General features: G+C 46.8%; 5 protein-coding genes across 5 annotated transcripts; 4 read left to right on the forward strand and 1 right to left on the reverse strand.

Moving 5' to 3' along the window:
- Nucleotides 1–346: 346 nt before the first annotated feature.
- On the forward strand, nt 347–4,387 carry BP5553_07317 (Phospholipid-transporting ATPase; the record flags this gene model as incomplete). Its single annotated transcript, XM_032015940.1, has 2 exons — nt 347–4,221; nt 4,270–4,387. The coding sequence occupies 2 exons, from the start codon at nt 347–349 to the stop codon at nt 4,385–4,387; spliced, it is 3,993 nt and encodes a 1,330-aa protein (XP_031868209.1).
- Nucleotides 4,388–5,252: 865 nt separating this feature from the next.
- BP5553_07318 (uncharacterized protein) lies at nt 5,253–6,335 on the forward strand (the record flags this gene model as incomplete). Its single annotated transcript, XM_032015941.1, has 1 exon — nt 5,253–6,335. The coding sequence occupies one exon, from the start codon at nt 5,253–5,255 to the stop codon at nt 6,333–6,335; it is 1,083 nt and encodes a 360-aa protein (XP_031868210.1).
- Nucleotides 6,336–7,685: 1,350 nt separating this feature from the next.
- BP5553_07319 (uncharacterized protein) lies at nt 7,686–9,059 on the forward strand (the record flags this gene model as incomplete). The annotated part of the gene is made up of 3 exons (XM_032015942.1): nt 7,686–8,380; nt 8,471–8,572; nt 8,621–9,059. 3 exons carry the CDS (start codon nt 7,686–7,688, stop codon nt 9,057–9,059), a joined length of 1,236 nt encoding a protein of 411 aa, XP_031868211.1.
- Nucleotides 9,060–11,553: 2,494 nt separating this feature from the next.
- On the forward strand, nt 11,554–12,455 carry BP5553_07320 (uncharacterized protein; the record flags this gene model as incomplete). Its single annotated transcript, XM_032015943.1, has 2 exons — nt 11,554–11,827; nt 11,899–12,455. 2 exons carry the CDS (start codon nt 11,554–11,556, stop codon nt 12,453–12,455), a joined length of 831 nt encoding a protein of 276 aa, XP_031868212.1.
- A 494-nt stretch (nt 12,456–12,949) lies between these two features.
- BP5553_07321 (Uncharacterized protein) lies at nt 12,950–14,485 on the reverse strand (the record flags this gene model as incomplete). The annotated part of the gene is made up of 1 exon (XM_032015944.1): nt 12,950–14,485. One exon carries the CDS (start codon nt 14,483–14,485, stop codon nt 12,950–12,952), a length of 1,536 nt encoding a protein of 511 aa, XP_031868213.1.
- Nucleotides 14,486–14,710: the final 225 nt, after the last annotated feature.

Genomic DNA, 14,710 nt, shown 5'->3' on the forward strand with positions numbered 1-14,710 from the left:
CTTGAGGCCAGCTTTCTTCTATTTGTACGAGGACGGAGCACGATGACGCCTTTAGGCTTAGGGGCGTCGGCGATTCGCGGCCCGTGGCTGAGACCACAGCGAGGCTGCAACTTGCTACAACGTACGCGGTAAGGGGACACGGAGGCTACAATATAATAATATTCCTTGTATACCTTTAGGTTTACAGACAGGACGAAGCACTACTACGCACAGTGAGCATGAGACTGCATACGAATACCTCTGATCTATGATATAAACCCTCAGTCCTTCGTCCCTCTTAATTATCAACCGCATCCCCCCCCAGCTTCTACCTCTATCCTTACTACAAGCGCCGCCTCAATGAAGCATGTCGTCGAGAGAGTATCATCAGCCAGATGTTCCCCCGCCACCTACGGATGACTCGGATTCCGACCTTGAGCTGGATATAGAAGAGCTGGACCCGGTAACAACCTCGGTCCCAAATCCCACGAGCTCGTTTTCCACGCGGCGAGAACGAGAGCGGAGCGCACGAGACGGGCGGCGGACTGGACATATTCCCTTGAGGAACCTGCGGATGGGTGGGTTGCGCGGGACGCAACGCAACAGAGGATATGGTTATGGGGACCTGGGGCGGCGGAGGGAAACCGAGGACGATGATCTACAGGGCCTTTTGAACGACGACCACGACCTGGAGGAAGGGAGCCAGAATCGGAGTTCAGCGGGAAGCCTTAATGCGGAGGATGATGCCCCATTACTCTCCCCCAATTCTAAAGGCCACCGACGGCGACCGCGGGGGCCCAGCTTTGGGCCTCATCTACGACTCCCGAGTTTTCTGTCTTCCTCTGCTGCTCCACAGGCAGTAGCGGACGATGTAGACGAACAGGAGCAAGAACATGACCCAGCGTCATCTCGCACTGTGTCTGTCGGGACCTCTCAGTCTGCACGCTTTCCTCCCAACGCGGTTTCTAATGCGAAATATACCCCCATCAGCTTCTTGCCACGGACACTGTATAACGAATTCTCTTTCTTCTTCAACATGTACTTTTTACTAGTCGCCCTCTCGCAAGCTATCCCTGCATTGCGGATAGGATACCTCTCAACCTACATTGTACCGCTAGCTTGCGTTTTAGCCATTACGCTAGGGAAGGAGGCATACGATGACATCGGACGGCGACGAAGAGATGCAGAGGCGAATTCAGAAGGGTATACTGTGCTGTCTTTTGATAGACCAGGTATAGGGGATACGGACAGATACCACGCCAAGAGATTGAAATCCAAAGGGAACTCAAAGTTGAAGCGAAGATCTCTAGTTGAGCCGGACAGATTATCTGATATCCAGGAAGAGGGTGGTCCGGAAGGGCTGTCCCATGAGTCCCCAACTTCAGCCGTTCATGAAGTAACGAAAAGGGCTCGAGACTTGAAGGTCGGCGATGTCTTGAAGTTAGGGAAGGACCAGCGACTTCCTGCAGATGTTGTTATTTTGAAGAGCTATACGAATGAATCCCCCTCGCCAGACCCCGATGATGCTGGTACGGGCGACGCATTGCTGGTAGACCCGGTCTCCGACCCTCCTATTGATCAGACTGACGGCACTGTTGCGGAGAGTCACGAATCAACCTCGGCGCTTGGAAACACCCCTTCGGCGGATGCAGAAGGTGTTGGTGAAACTTTCATCCGAACAGATCAACTTGATGGGGAGACAGATTGGAAGCTTCGATTAGGATCCCCACTGACACAATTTCTTGAACCGTCCGAGTTCACCCGCCTTCGTGTGGTTGCCGGAAAGCCCGATAAAAAGGTCAATGAGTTCATTGGGACTGTAGAATTAATGCCAAAAAACAGAGGCTACGATCCCCATGTGCCAAAACTATCCCCTGAGGAGTCCAATGATGACAGCTCAGAATCAGCACCGCTAACTATCGACAATACAGCATGGGCAAACACGGTCCTTGCTTCAAATGCTACAACATTAGCCGTGGTTGTATACACTGGACCCCAGACCAGATCAGCACTCTCGACATCTCCTTCCCGGTCGAAAACTGGACTCTTGGAATACGAGATCAATTCTCTCACCAAAATTCTCTGCGCTCTCACACTCTCGTTATCCATCATCCTTGTGGCATTGGAGGGCTTCCATCACGTAGAGGGTATCAAGTGGTATATCAAAATCATGCGATTCTTGGTATTATTCTCGACCATCGTTCCGATTAGTCTTCGAGTGAACCTGGATATGGGCAAGACTGTTTACTCTTGGTTCATTCAACGAGACAAAGGCATTCCTGGTGCAGTGGTAAGGACGAGCACAATCCCGGAGGAACTAGGTCGAATCGAATATCTGCTGAGTGACAAAACGGGTACTCTGACGCAAAACGAAATGGAGATGAAAAAGATACATGTGGGTACGGTGTCTTACGCCAATGAAGCAATGGATGAAGTGGTTTCCTATATCAAGCAAGGGTTTTCTGTTCCCACATCCACCGATCCTACTCAGCCTTCGATCCTCATCACACCTTCATCTACCTTCGTTGCTTCAGCAGTCACCGCTACCAGAACTAGACGGGAAATTGGATCACGCGTTCGCGACGTTGTACTCGCTTTAGCTATATGCCATAATGTTACACCAACGATCGAGGAAGAAAACGGGCAAACGATTACATCATATCAAGCTTCGTCCCCTGATGAGATTGCGATAGTTAGATGGACCGAAGCTGTCGGCCTTCGACTGATTCATCGAGACCGGAAGGGAATGTTACTCGAGTCTGTCGATACAGGGCGCCCTGTTGTTCGCGTCCGCATTCTCGAAGTCTTTCCATTTACATCTGAAGGCAAGAGAATGGGCATTGTTGTCCAGTTTCTTAGTTCTGAGACCCGTTCGAACGATATCGAGGCAGGAGAAATATGGTTCTATCAGAAAGGTGCTGATACGGTCATGACATCTATCGTCGCTGCCAACGACTGGCTCGATGAGGAGACTGCCAACATGGCTCGCGAGGGGCTCCGGACTCTGGTTGTAGGCCGGAAGAAGCTGTCAGTACAGCAATATAAGGAGTTCGCAGCACAATACAGAGAAGCTTCGGTAGCTATTGCCGGCCGAGACTCTGGCATGGCGAATGTCGTGGCTCGCTACTTGGAACGAGATCTTGAGCTTCTTGGTGTGACTGGCGTCGAGGACAAACTACAACAGGATGTCAAATCATCACTTGAGCTGCTACGGAATGCCGGCATCAAGATCTGGATGTTGACTGGTGATAAAGTGGAAACTGCGCGTTGCGTGGCTGTGAGCTCTAAACTCGTGGCTAGAGGCCAATACATCCACATGGTCACCAAACTTAAACGAAAAGATATCGCACAGGACCACCTAGACTTCCTCCGTAGCAAAGCCGACTCGTGTCTCCTCATCGATGGCGAGAGTCTCTCGTTTATGCTGACGCATTTCCGCCAGGAATTTATCTCGTTCGCTGTGCTTCTTCCAGCAGTCGTCGCCTGTCGTTGTTCTCCTACGCAAAAAGCAGATGTCGCCTTGCTCATTCGCGAGTATACCAAGAAGCGCATATGCTGCATTGGTGACGGAGGCAATGATGTCTCGATGATTCAAGCGGCTGATGTGGGCGTTGGAATTGTAGGGAAGGAAGGGAGACAAGCTTCTCTCGCTGCCGATTTCTCAATTACTCAATTCTGTCATTTGACCAAACTCCTGGTCTGGCATGGTCGCAACAGCTATAAGCGCAGTGCGAAACTCGCCCAATTCGTCATACACCGTGGGCTTATCATCAGTGTGTGTCAGACCATGTACAGCATTGCTATTAGATTCGAACCTGAGGGCCTATACAAGGATTGGTTGCTGGTGGGATACGCGACATTGTATACTATGGCTCCAGTCTTCTCACTCGTCCTAGATAAGGACGTCGACGAGAAACTCGCAAATTTATATCCCGAACTCTACAAGGAGCTTACGACTGGTGCAGCACTATCATACCGCACATTCTTCATCTGGGTATTCGTCTCGATTTATCAGGGGGGCATGATCCAGGGCCTATCTCAGATCCTGACCGAAGTCGATGGACCTAGGATGGTAGCTGTGAGCTTCACAGTATTGGTGCTCAACGAGCTTTGCATGGTGGCTATGGAGATCACCACCTGGCACCCGGTCATGATCTTTAGTCTACTGGGGACGCTCGTAGTATATCTAGGATCAATCCCTTTCCTTGGGAGATATTTCGATCTGGCTTTTATCATTACTTGGTTTGTCTTCCTCTTCCCTAGCATTTTGCCTACGCTAACAACGTACAGGGGATTTGTCTGGCGCGTCTTAGCTATTGGATCTGTATCTCTCATCCCGCCTTACGCGGGGAAGCTGATCAGGCGTGCGATAAAACCGCCGAATTATCGCAAGGTGCAAGCCATTTGAGGTTTGGAGGCATTTGGGGAATTGTATTTTGTGTTGCATAGCGATTGGTGCTGGCTGGTGTCTAGATGGGCTTGGTTATCACTGGGAATTGATTGAATGCGAAACTTGCGACACCTGCTTCCTCTCTCGCTCTATATCACTTTGAAACCGGTCCTAATGGTTCTTGTGCGTGTGTCTCCCCCTTTCTCTCTCCATTACCTACCTTACCTTAGGTATCTGGTTGGCATATGGAATCTCAGTCTGAACAACATTATGATACATGCCCACATGTCTTCGCCCCTTCACGCCCGGGCGCTACTTCATATCGTATTAAGAAGCAGAGAAATGCAAAACCGGAACTATATCGAAACTTTATGATAGAGATAGTCATTTACTCCATATGCCAGACACTCATCTACTCACTATAGCTCGTAAAACCTAGCTCCTTAGCTGCCTAATAGCAAACGATCAACTGGCTTTCTTCAATAACTTTGTCCGGAGAAGGTATCTCCCGTTTTTGATACAAGAGTAGAACACTTGCTGCAGACATCTAATAGTACTTATTAGGTATCTGCTAGAGATAACCCTTCTAGTGTCTATTAAAACTGATTTGGGTACCTAGGTACGGGGTATACAATATTGCCCACGGAGTAGACAAGAGCTAAGTGCAGCTCATTCACCGCCTTCGCGCAACCATCTAGAGCGGCAGAAAAGCGCGTCGCCCGCAACTTCACTTCTACGTACGAATTACCTTCACCCCTCTATCCCTCCATCCCTCGAGCCTTTGGTCGGCCTGTGGATCGACTTAAGTATGCGGCGATGGCTCTCAAAATGGCCAGTCTATGCGACTCGCAATTCTCCAATATGCGTCTGGTCCCATTCATCAATGGGCCTCCGCCTCTCTTGCCAAGCCGCTCAATTGAGCACAATTACCTGTCTCCAACAGCAACAGCGTTCGAATAACAACCTCGATTCATCGAAATACAGCCGGCCGGTGAAGGAAGGTTTCACTAAGAATCCTCTCTTCAAATTGGCTTTGCTCGCACTACCTATATCCATATTGATATATCAGTACAGACATGGCTGGCACGACTCTAATAATGGACCCTTCAACCCCCCAAAATTCACACCCTTCGAGATCGTCAAAAGGGAAGAAGTCTCCCCAACAAGCATCCTGCTCACTCTTCGCCCCATTTCGAAGATGCTACTGCCATATCCACTTCAAGATCCGTACAAACTGTATTGGGAAAGGGGAACTTGGTCGGTAGAGGTGAAGCAACCCGAATTGCAAATTGCAAGGTCGTATACCCCTCTACCCTCAGACGACGAGGAGCACCCTGCGGATCTGCGGTTCTTGATAAGGAAGGAGAAGAAGGGCGAGGTTTCGGGATATTTACACAATCTGCCTTTGAATGGAAAGGTTGAGTTGCGCGGACCGAATCCGGAGGTTGACATACCGGAGGAGGTTGAAGATGTTGTTTTCTTAGCTGGCGGGACTGGTATTGCTCCCGCCTTACAAGTCGTGTATACACTGCTGGAACGGAGAAATGCAGGCCAAAAGCCGAAGATACAAATAATTTGGGCGAATCGGACAAGAGAGGATTGCAGGATGGGTGGTAACAAGTCACTCTTGCAGAGTGAAGAGCCTGTTGGGCTAGTGGTGCGAATGCTGGAGGAGCTTCAACGGAAGCATCCGGAAAATCTTGAGGTGACCTACCTTGTGGATGAAGAAAATACATTTATAGACCGCAAAAAGATATGCCAGGTGCTGAAGACGAGATCTGATGTGAGGAGCCAGCCGATATCGACTCGGATCGACTCAAAACTCTTGTTTGTGTCTGGTCCTGAAGGATTTATAAATTATAATGCGGGGCCTAAGAAGTGGGAAGGGGGCAAAGAGGGACAGGGCGAACTTGGGGGCATTCTTGGGCGCATGAGGGTGAGAGATTGGAAAATTTGGAAACTCTGAGGCACCATGGCAACTGGCAGGAACATGTTGAGTCTGTGGGAGGTTACTTTGTCTCCCATGTGGAGACCTTCCAGCACCACAGATGTATATTCGAGACGAGCCCCCGTATATCTTCCATTGGTCTAAAAACCTAAAGAAGGAAGAAGCTGCCGCCTACAATATGTCCATGGCCGGTCACTTTTGGAGAGCCGCGAAACTCTCAATGAACGACTGGGTGACGACCCCCCTCCGCATGGGTCAGCCAGCAGCAGGTAGTATCAAGAACAGATTGGTTGTTATAAAGAACCAGTGGTATTCATGACGCCACGCTTATTACTCTATGTTGGCTCTTTGTGGAAATACTCAGAGTGATCCTGATCTCCACTGAAAACGAATCTATCCGAACCTGCGACTTATATCATATATTGTCCGGTCGTTGATCTATGTGGCAAGCAGTGCCGGTTTCACATCCCTCGCGTCCATACCATTAGCCCTTGATCGCTATCGTCAATAACCCTTCGCCTCGAAGTGTTATCACGAGTATATTCAGTCGGCCTCGGAAACTCGTTCTAATTGAGCTCTATGATGACGCCTTGGTACGGGATCTAATCCTCGAGTTACTCCGGCGAATGTCGTCTTGTTGCATTTACTCCCTAAATTTGTTTCGAGCTGCCTAGGCTCGGGTCAGATGAAATAAATGGATATTGTACTTGTTATCTCACCGCAATTCTAACTTTCTTCTACATGTTCGCCACGCTCCTCGCCTGAACTCATAAGCAGTAGTCTTGGCATACATACTGACAGAAGTAGAGGGGGTAAAGAGTCGTCACCGCCTTTGGGGCAGAAACAACAAACCAACTTAACGGGATTGGTAGGACGCTCACCCCTCCACTCTATAAATACAGCTGACAACAAGAAACCGTAAGTTGGTGAAGGATCGACTTGCCCAGGGAGTAACCACAAGGTTCTGCTTATTGATCTTACATCAATGTACTTTTACCATCCCATCGGTCGGAGTAATCATACCCTGGAGGGATGGAAATGACCCTACCAAGCTGCACCCTGAGCCCTGTCTGAGAGGAATGCTTAATGTCATTTAATAAGATGGAGCCCTTGGGAATACGTTCCAGCAACCTAGGGTACATTGCGGATCACGACTATATATGGCCCTCAGAGCTGCGCATAGCCTAGACACAGTGACATACCCCGCAGGAGCTGAGGTGCAACCCAGTAATAATAGCGCTATGAAAGTGAAGATAAGTTACATCACAGATGGAGGGTAGGTTTATAAATCGCAGCGGCAGAACGGCCTTTATTCTTCTTTAAATCAACTTCTATCTACTAATCTCAGTTTCTCAGTCAGATTAAGTCATGTTTTCAAACTATTCCAAGCTACTCGCTCTCATTATAGGGCTTCTAGGCACATCTGCCTCTGCAGGAGATTGGACCACGTCCAAGACTCCGTCTGACTTCCAACTAAAGGAGAACGACGTGTATCCTATTATCAGCGACCTCGATGCTGCTCTCCCCAATCAGAAAGTCAGTGACATTATCGCGAATACCAACCACGAAAATCCCAAAGCCCAAGTGCCACTGGTAAAATCCTCAACCGGCTCATACACATGGCCGTCGGGAAGTTTTGATGATCGTGGTACATCAGATTGGTATCCGCAGGGTGTCACCACCAGTTCTGATGCTTATGGGAATGGTCTGTATGATGGTATGCAGATCGACTTAATTTCATGGCATAATAATATTAAGCAAGATGGCAAAAATGTGGATGGAGTGAAAGGCGCCAGGATCACATTTGTTGATCGCCGTGATTCGAGCAAGACTAAGTATCGCCATGTATTGCTCGTGTTGGGCGAGAAAGACAGCGATAATAAGGCAAGTTTCAAGACTCAGAAGTTGCATGCTGGAGGTATTATGTGGTATGGAGATTTGCTATATGTTGTGGATACAAGTGCTGGACTGCGCGTGTTTTCCATGAAGCATATATATCAAGTCGATGATTCTGGCAAAGGTATTGGCAGGGTTGGAGACAAGTATCAGGCATATGGATATAAGTAAGCCGCCCTCATCGTCGCTCTTGCTTTTTTCTCTTTAGTCGAACATAAAATGGAACTATATGCTAAATATGTATAACGTTCACACAGATATGTTATGCCCCAGATACGCTCCTATACTCATTATGCTTCGTCGGGGGAAAATCTACGATTTTCTTGGATTTCCCTTGACAGAACAACAAAACCGGACAGGTAAGTCCTCTCTTACCTCATCTCTTAAACATATCTAACTCCAACGAGTATCCTCGTTGGCGAATACTCCAAAGACACGGCAGAATGCGACAAGCACTGCCGAATCGTTCGCTGGCCCATCGACTCCACAAACCGTCTCCTAAAAACCTCCTCACCAGGCGGCAATCCCAATGTGCATCTTGCACTCGCCACCGAGGCTGTAAAACACAACAGAAGATGGATCCAAGGCGGTGCCAGCATCAAGGGCAAGTACTTTATCACACAGTCTCCAGCAGGCAAAGCCACCGGCACCCTATTGACTTGGGATGGAAGCAAAGAGGAGAGATTTGTGGATTTCTTCCCCAAGGGACCGGAGGACTTGTCGTATAGGGAAAATCATGGAGATTTGTGGGCATTGACAGAACCGCCTACCGATCAGACTTATGATCGTAAGAAATACCCGGGTAGACACGTTTTTGGTTTCGACCCCAAGAAAGTCTCTTCATAGCTGGATGGGTATGTGGGGTGGTTGTGATATTATATGCACCGTGTAACTTTTATGGAATGGGAGTGTAATATTAGTCTGGTTTTTCTAGCGAATTTCGGGGGGTTTTATGTAACTCTACTTACCAGAAACTTTTTTTTTTTCATTCGCACTCGTAAGGCAAATATGCATCATGTACACTACATTTCACATATGAATAGAAAGCCATTAGGGCAAGGCTGCTTAACTTTACCTGATTGAACCACAGCCGTTGGAGATTTATTATCTCTTCGTAGGCATATATATATCTCACAGCCCCACCAATCAACCCGGCCCACCTCCTCTCTGCATACTTGGCAAAAAAAACAGGAACCAAAGTTAGCAATTCCGTAAGCGCTGCGGTTTGCATGCCTAGGATTAATAGATGTCGTCTATTAGTTGCAATCTAATGTTAATAAGCCTTGGTAGAGATAATTCGTAGCTTCTTTCTAATACTCGCTTATGTATCCATCCCCCACTTCCACCCGAAAAAAAAAACATTAAAAAGGCATCAATGAGCATGTGCAACAAACACAACAGCAAGCATACACACACTACACATATTAACAAAAGTCAAAGTGGTTCAACAATTTTTGCTTGAAAGCTTTGCAAAAAATCAATTCCATGCCAGGGAGTCGAACCCTGCGCTACCGCGACCAATCAGTGGAATCACTTGAGAGGCGGAAATGTTACCGATACACCAGCATGGACTGAACGGTTTTAGTGAATCTTGCCAATTTAAAATTATATGCTAATCTACGACTTATCCCCGTTGAGGCCCGGCTAGCATATTTCACAGTGCAACTTATCCTAATACTGAAAGTAACCACGCTAGCAGCTTTATTTCTCTTGAACACCGCCAAGTCTGCCTTCGACAACTATTTCATTTATCATGCATTTCTTCTATTTTCCAACCCAGGATCGGTTATTGCCTAGGTACCTAGGTAGTTAAACTCGATGTTGTTTCACTACAGTCGCAACCCAAAAATGGACTATTTAATTATTCGACGAGTATAAGGTCGAGCTCGCTCTCAAATAGGACGACACCAGAGGTCCGAACCCAGTGACATTAGTAAATCAAATGATTCATCTATCATTAAATGGCGACATGCTTTTTTGTTTGAATGGGAGTCTAACCTTCGAGGGGTTTCTCGGTGAGCAAAATGTCACATAAATATCTGGCCAAGCAACCCACTTTAAATTCGACATTGTTGCGAATATCGAGTCAGACTATCGTCTTCATACGCCGTCGTTTTGGAAGGGCTATTGGTAAAAAACTATAACAAACAGCGGGAATATTCCGTTTTCTTAGGGCATGGAAATTTCAAATTCCAGGTCATTTATTTCAAATTCTGAGGGGTCCGTTTCAGCTTTCCGTCTTGTTATATGGGGCGGCAAACACCAAAACAGACAAAAGGTAAAGGGAACACGGGTTGGTATGAAGATGTTCTGCCAAGTTTGCTCCTACTGTCAGATTTATAGCACTGTATTCATTAAGTCTTAAAGCACTTGAAATATATTCTGAGCCTTGATAATAATAAACTTCTCTAGTTTAGGAACCCTCTATAAATTCTCCAATTCAATTAAGGCCCAATCTAGTCTAAAACGATTATTCTGAAACCTATTACGGGCTCTAGACCTGAACTCCGAAGTTTTCCAATGACAGATCTTTTAGATGCCTAATACGTTAGTTCTTTAACCTTTTAACTTTTTATAGATAGTCCAACTCTCATCTCCGTAGACGATTAGGTCTTGTTTATTTTTTTTAGCTATTAGTTAAGGTCCTGTAGCAGTTCCCTAAGTGATCGATTTGAGTTTCAAGATCGAGAGATTTAACGCAGTTCAATGTCTCCATATTGTATCTGAAAATACGATATAATTAGCCAGGAGAATTGAGGTATTGCTTCAGTGTGTGAGGACACAAAGCTAACTAGGGCCACCCTACTATACTTGCTTCTCAACCGACACAGGCAGTTTGTATGGGAGCCTCAATAAGTATAAAGAGTCATAGATAAGGGTCGCATAAGCTATCTTCGTGTTTTATAGATATTATCGTCAGTTTACTATTAAACAGGGGAAGCTGTAACCGATCCTGTGAAGTATTGCAATGTTAAGCACTAGGTATAGGTATAGCCGGAACCAATTTGTTGGCTGCTTCGAACGCCACCAACGGCTCCTTGAGCGAGGTGGCGGTAAATTATTGGTTCATCTACCACTTGTAGGAAACTAATATTGGCTATGCATGTTGGTTGTTTCGATAATTGCATCTATTAGATCTTGCCCCATACCCCAACTTCGGTTATTGGAGTTTCCCCAGAGGGCCTCCCAAGAGGGGACCGGGATATTTTCGTTTCAACTAGTGTTACGAGGATGCCCCTTTCCACCCTCAATATTATTCTAACCATAAACCTTCCTTCATTGCTCCTACATGTCTGGTTTGTTTCTGACCTGACTGCGTTTGAACAATAACTACTGAGATATGCACTACTCTGTTTCAAAATCTCGTCTTGCCATCTGGCTGTTTTGGGCTTCTTCCTCCGCAGCTTGGGCACAGACAATCCAGAACATTCTCTGGAATGTTCCAGATGGAAAGCTATCGGACTTATCGCAGACTTTTACAGCCGGAACCACCTTACCATTATCATGGAATGCACTTGTTACAACCGCTAATATTGATACAACGGAAAACCTCGTCGATCTATGGGCTACTTCATATGATACCAACCTGAATCCATTTAGTCAACCTGTGACACGTAGGTAATGCCATTTGCTTCCTGCTGTTATAAAATAAAGTAGTCTTACTGACAAGTTATTGCTATGTTAGAGAACATTAATTTGACCTCTCCGGGGAATTATGCTTGGACCATTGCAATTCCAGACAAGACCTTAGCCATTAGTGCCAAATATGTTTTACGATTCAAACCAGCATCTTCGACATACGATATAAATACCGGGAAGTTGTCAAGTCCTGGATTTATTGTTCTAAGAGGCGCTTTGTCGACGTTCTCTACGTCAAGTTCATCGACATCTGCCGTAACTACGTCCAGTCCTTTGTTATCTTCAAGTCAGTCGAGGTCAATAGCCGGTCCAAGTACATATTTGCCTTCTCAGACACCTACCACAAACCAGTCTTCCACTTCTGGAGGCTTGGATAGCGGCGCAAAGGTTGGCGTTGGTATTGGGGTTGCAGTTGCGGTGCTTGGAATATTTGTAATTATTTACTTCTTCTTCACCCGGAGGCAAGGGAGGGACGCGACACCTACGGAAGCAATTATGCCAATTGGTACACAAGAGAACTACAAGGTCGGGTATACCACCTCTCCCGCGGAATTGCCTGGGGCCCGGCATGTGGCAGAGCATGCCACAGAGCTGCCAACATGATTGGGAGGTTTGGATTCATAAGAAGCAGGTTTTGCTTCTCAGCGCCTGCGATTTAAATAACATTTATAATTCTGTAAATTTAAAATTTATTGAGGCGTAATATAACACACACTTTAGAAAGAATAGCTAGTAGCTTGGGAATTTGGGCCGTTTTATGAATTCAAATATTAGTAATGTTTCTTAACATTGCTAAGCTTCGTATATGCTGACATCCTAGTTTGAGATATCACATTTAGAAGGCTGCTTGTCCTTAACTGAGGCACCTACGTTCGAATAGGCCCGTAAAAGATGAATATAACAATTTTCACCACGTTTATTATTCTTACAATAGCGCCATATCAAATTACATCACGTTGTCAAGATCCGATGGGAATGCGTACACGAAATAGATCGATGAGAGAACTCCACCAGCCCGTTGATATTTCCCAAATGACTCCGACGCCCCGTATACTATTCGCAGCCGGCTCATACCACTCGGCCAGTGAGCATAGTTTTCACTCCCAATCATGCTCGACCCTCCATTCATCCCCAGCTTTGCGTCCGAAAGGCAACAAATCACAAGCACGGTGACCCCATTTCTCAGCATAGATATCTCTGCCAGTTTGAGTTATCATCTGGATAGCCTTTTCAAACCCTTCAGAGTCTCGGTAATAAGGCTCCCCCTTCCCACCAAATTGTCGCGCTTGCCAGGTATTTCTCCCTCCTGGGTCACCTCCATTTTTGTGCTTCACCATCGCGTTAGCAACTTCGAAGAGCTGCTTGAACGACGCTGATCCAGGATTATCCGAAACCCATGTTTGATTAGTTTTCCGTCCATTGATTGGGATATTCGAATCTCCCTTTTCAACTCTCTCCAAATTTTGCCTTTCCTCTTTCGCTGTCTCCTGAGTCGGCCCATCAACGGTAAAACTCGCTTCTATATAATCCCTTTTTCTATATAGCACGAGAAGGTCGTCTAGGCTCCCTGATACATCACAAAACTCTCCTATCTCGACATCTGGCCCATTATACTCAAATCCATACATTTTCAACCTATCATGCATATCGCAATCAGAGAAGTAGTATGGGATTGCTGTATCCCATCCTCCAATGCTTTCATATGCTTCCCGGTTTACTAACGCCAGACGATCGTAGGCGAAAAAGCGAGCCGCCCATGGTTTGCTCGAGTTCGAGGAATTCGGATCTGGTTCAGGTGAAACCGCCAGGCGAAGCGCATCCACGGCTAGTTGGTATATAGACTTGAAGTCTTCATATCTATTGGGGCTTTCACCGCTAGCGGGCGGGGTGATATACCGATCCTCGAATGGAAGGACAATCACATCCATATGTCCGTAAAAGTATGTGGTGAAATTGTTCTCAATTGCCATCCAGATATAAAAGTTCTGCAGTTGTGAAAATGAGAGAAGAGTCGGTGTGGTAATAACATTAACTCCAAGCATATGTAAACGGGTATGATTAAGAAAGAATGGGTTCTGGAGGGAGAGCAACCCAAGTTGGTTGGACTTCATGGTTCCGGTGTTTTCAATGACATATATATCCTCCGGTGGCCATCCTGCGGTTATATAGGAAACTACTGCCTGTTGCAGCAGCCGCCAATTTCGAGTAAAGCCTATAAAGAGAGGTGTTTTCTCGGGCACATGAGGACTCGGAGGCTCGTTCCAAGGAGGTATAGAAGGAAGCTCTGCAGCAGAATGTGCTGCTGCTGCGAGTGGGAAGTTGTCCACAATTGAGACGAGTGTTGATGTATGCTCGGTCTTGTACGTTGGGTGATCGGGTATGACATGCTCCTCCGGTTCTGGGGATGGAGACGGAGGCATATCAGGTATGGCATGTTCCTCCGGTTCTGAGGGCGGTGACGGAGGTATGCTGGGCTCAGTTCGCAGTGGTTCATTAGGGAGCGGTACCGTCTCTAGTACTTGGCCGAAGTTTGACGAGAAGCTGGTGCGTAGCGAATATGTCATAAATATTGTGAGAAAGACAAGCACGCCCAACCCAACCATGAACCGTGAGCGTAGGTTTGCCGTTGCCATCACGGAGGCGGACACCGCATAATACGATTGGGTGGAAGATATATTCAGTGTTGAAGTAGTGAAGGGGATGAGAGGATTGAATGGGGAGCGAGAGCGACACAACTAAAAAACTCCAAAATATTAGGGGGCCACTCGGCCGTGAGGACTTGATATTCTCTGGTCAAGTTCTGCGTTCATTAATCGTGTTGGTTTTCGCAGTTAAGTCCCCCTGCCCATTGGTTTAGC

The sequence above is a fragment of the Venustampulla echinocandica genome (genome assembly GCF_003357145.1).
Source record: "Venustampulla echinocandica strain BP 5553 chromosome Unknown scaffold_5, whole genome shotgun sequence".
NCBI classification, from domain to species: Eukaryota; Fungi; Ascomycota; class Leotiomycetes; order Helotiales; family Pleuroascaceae; genus Venustampulla; species Venustampulla echinocandica.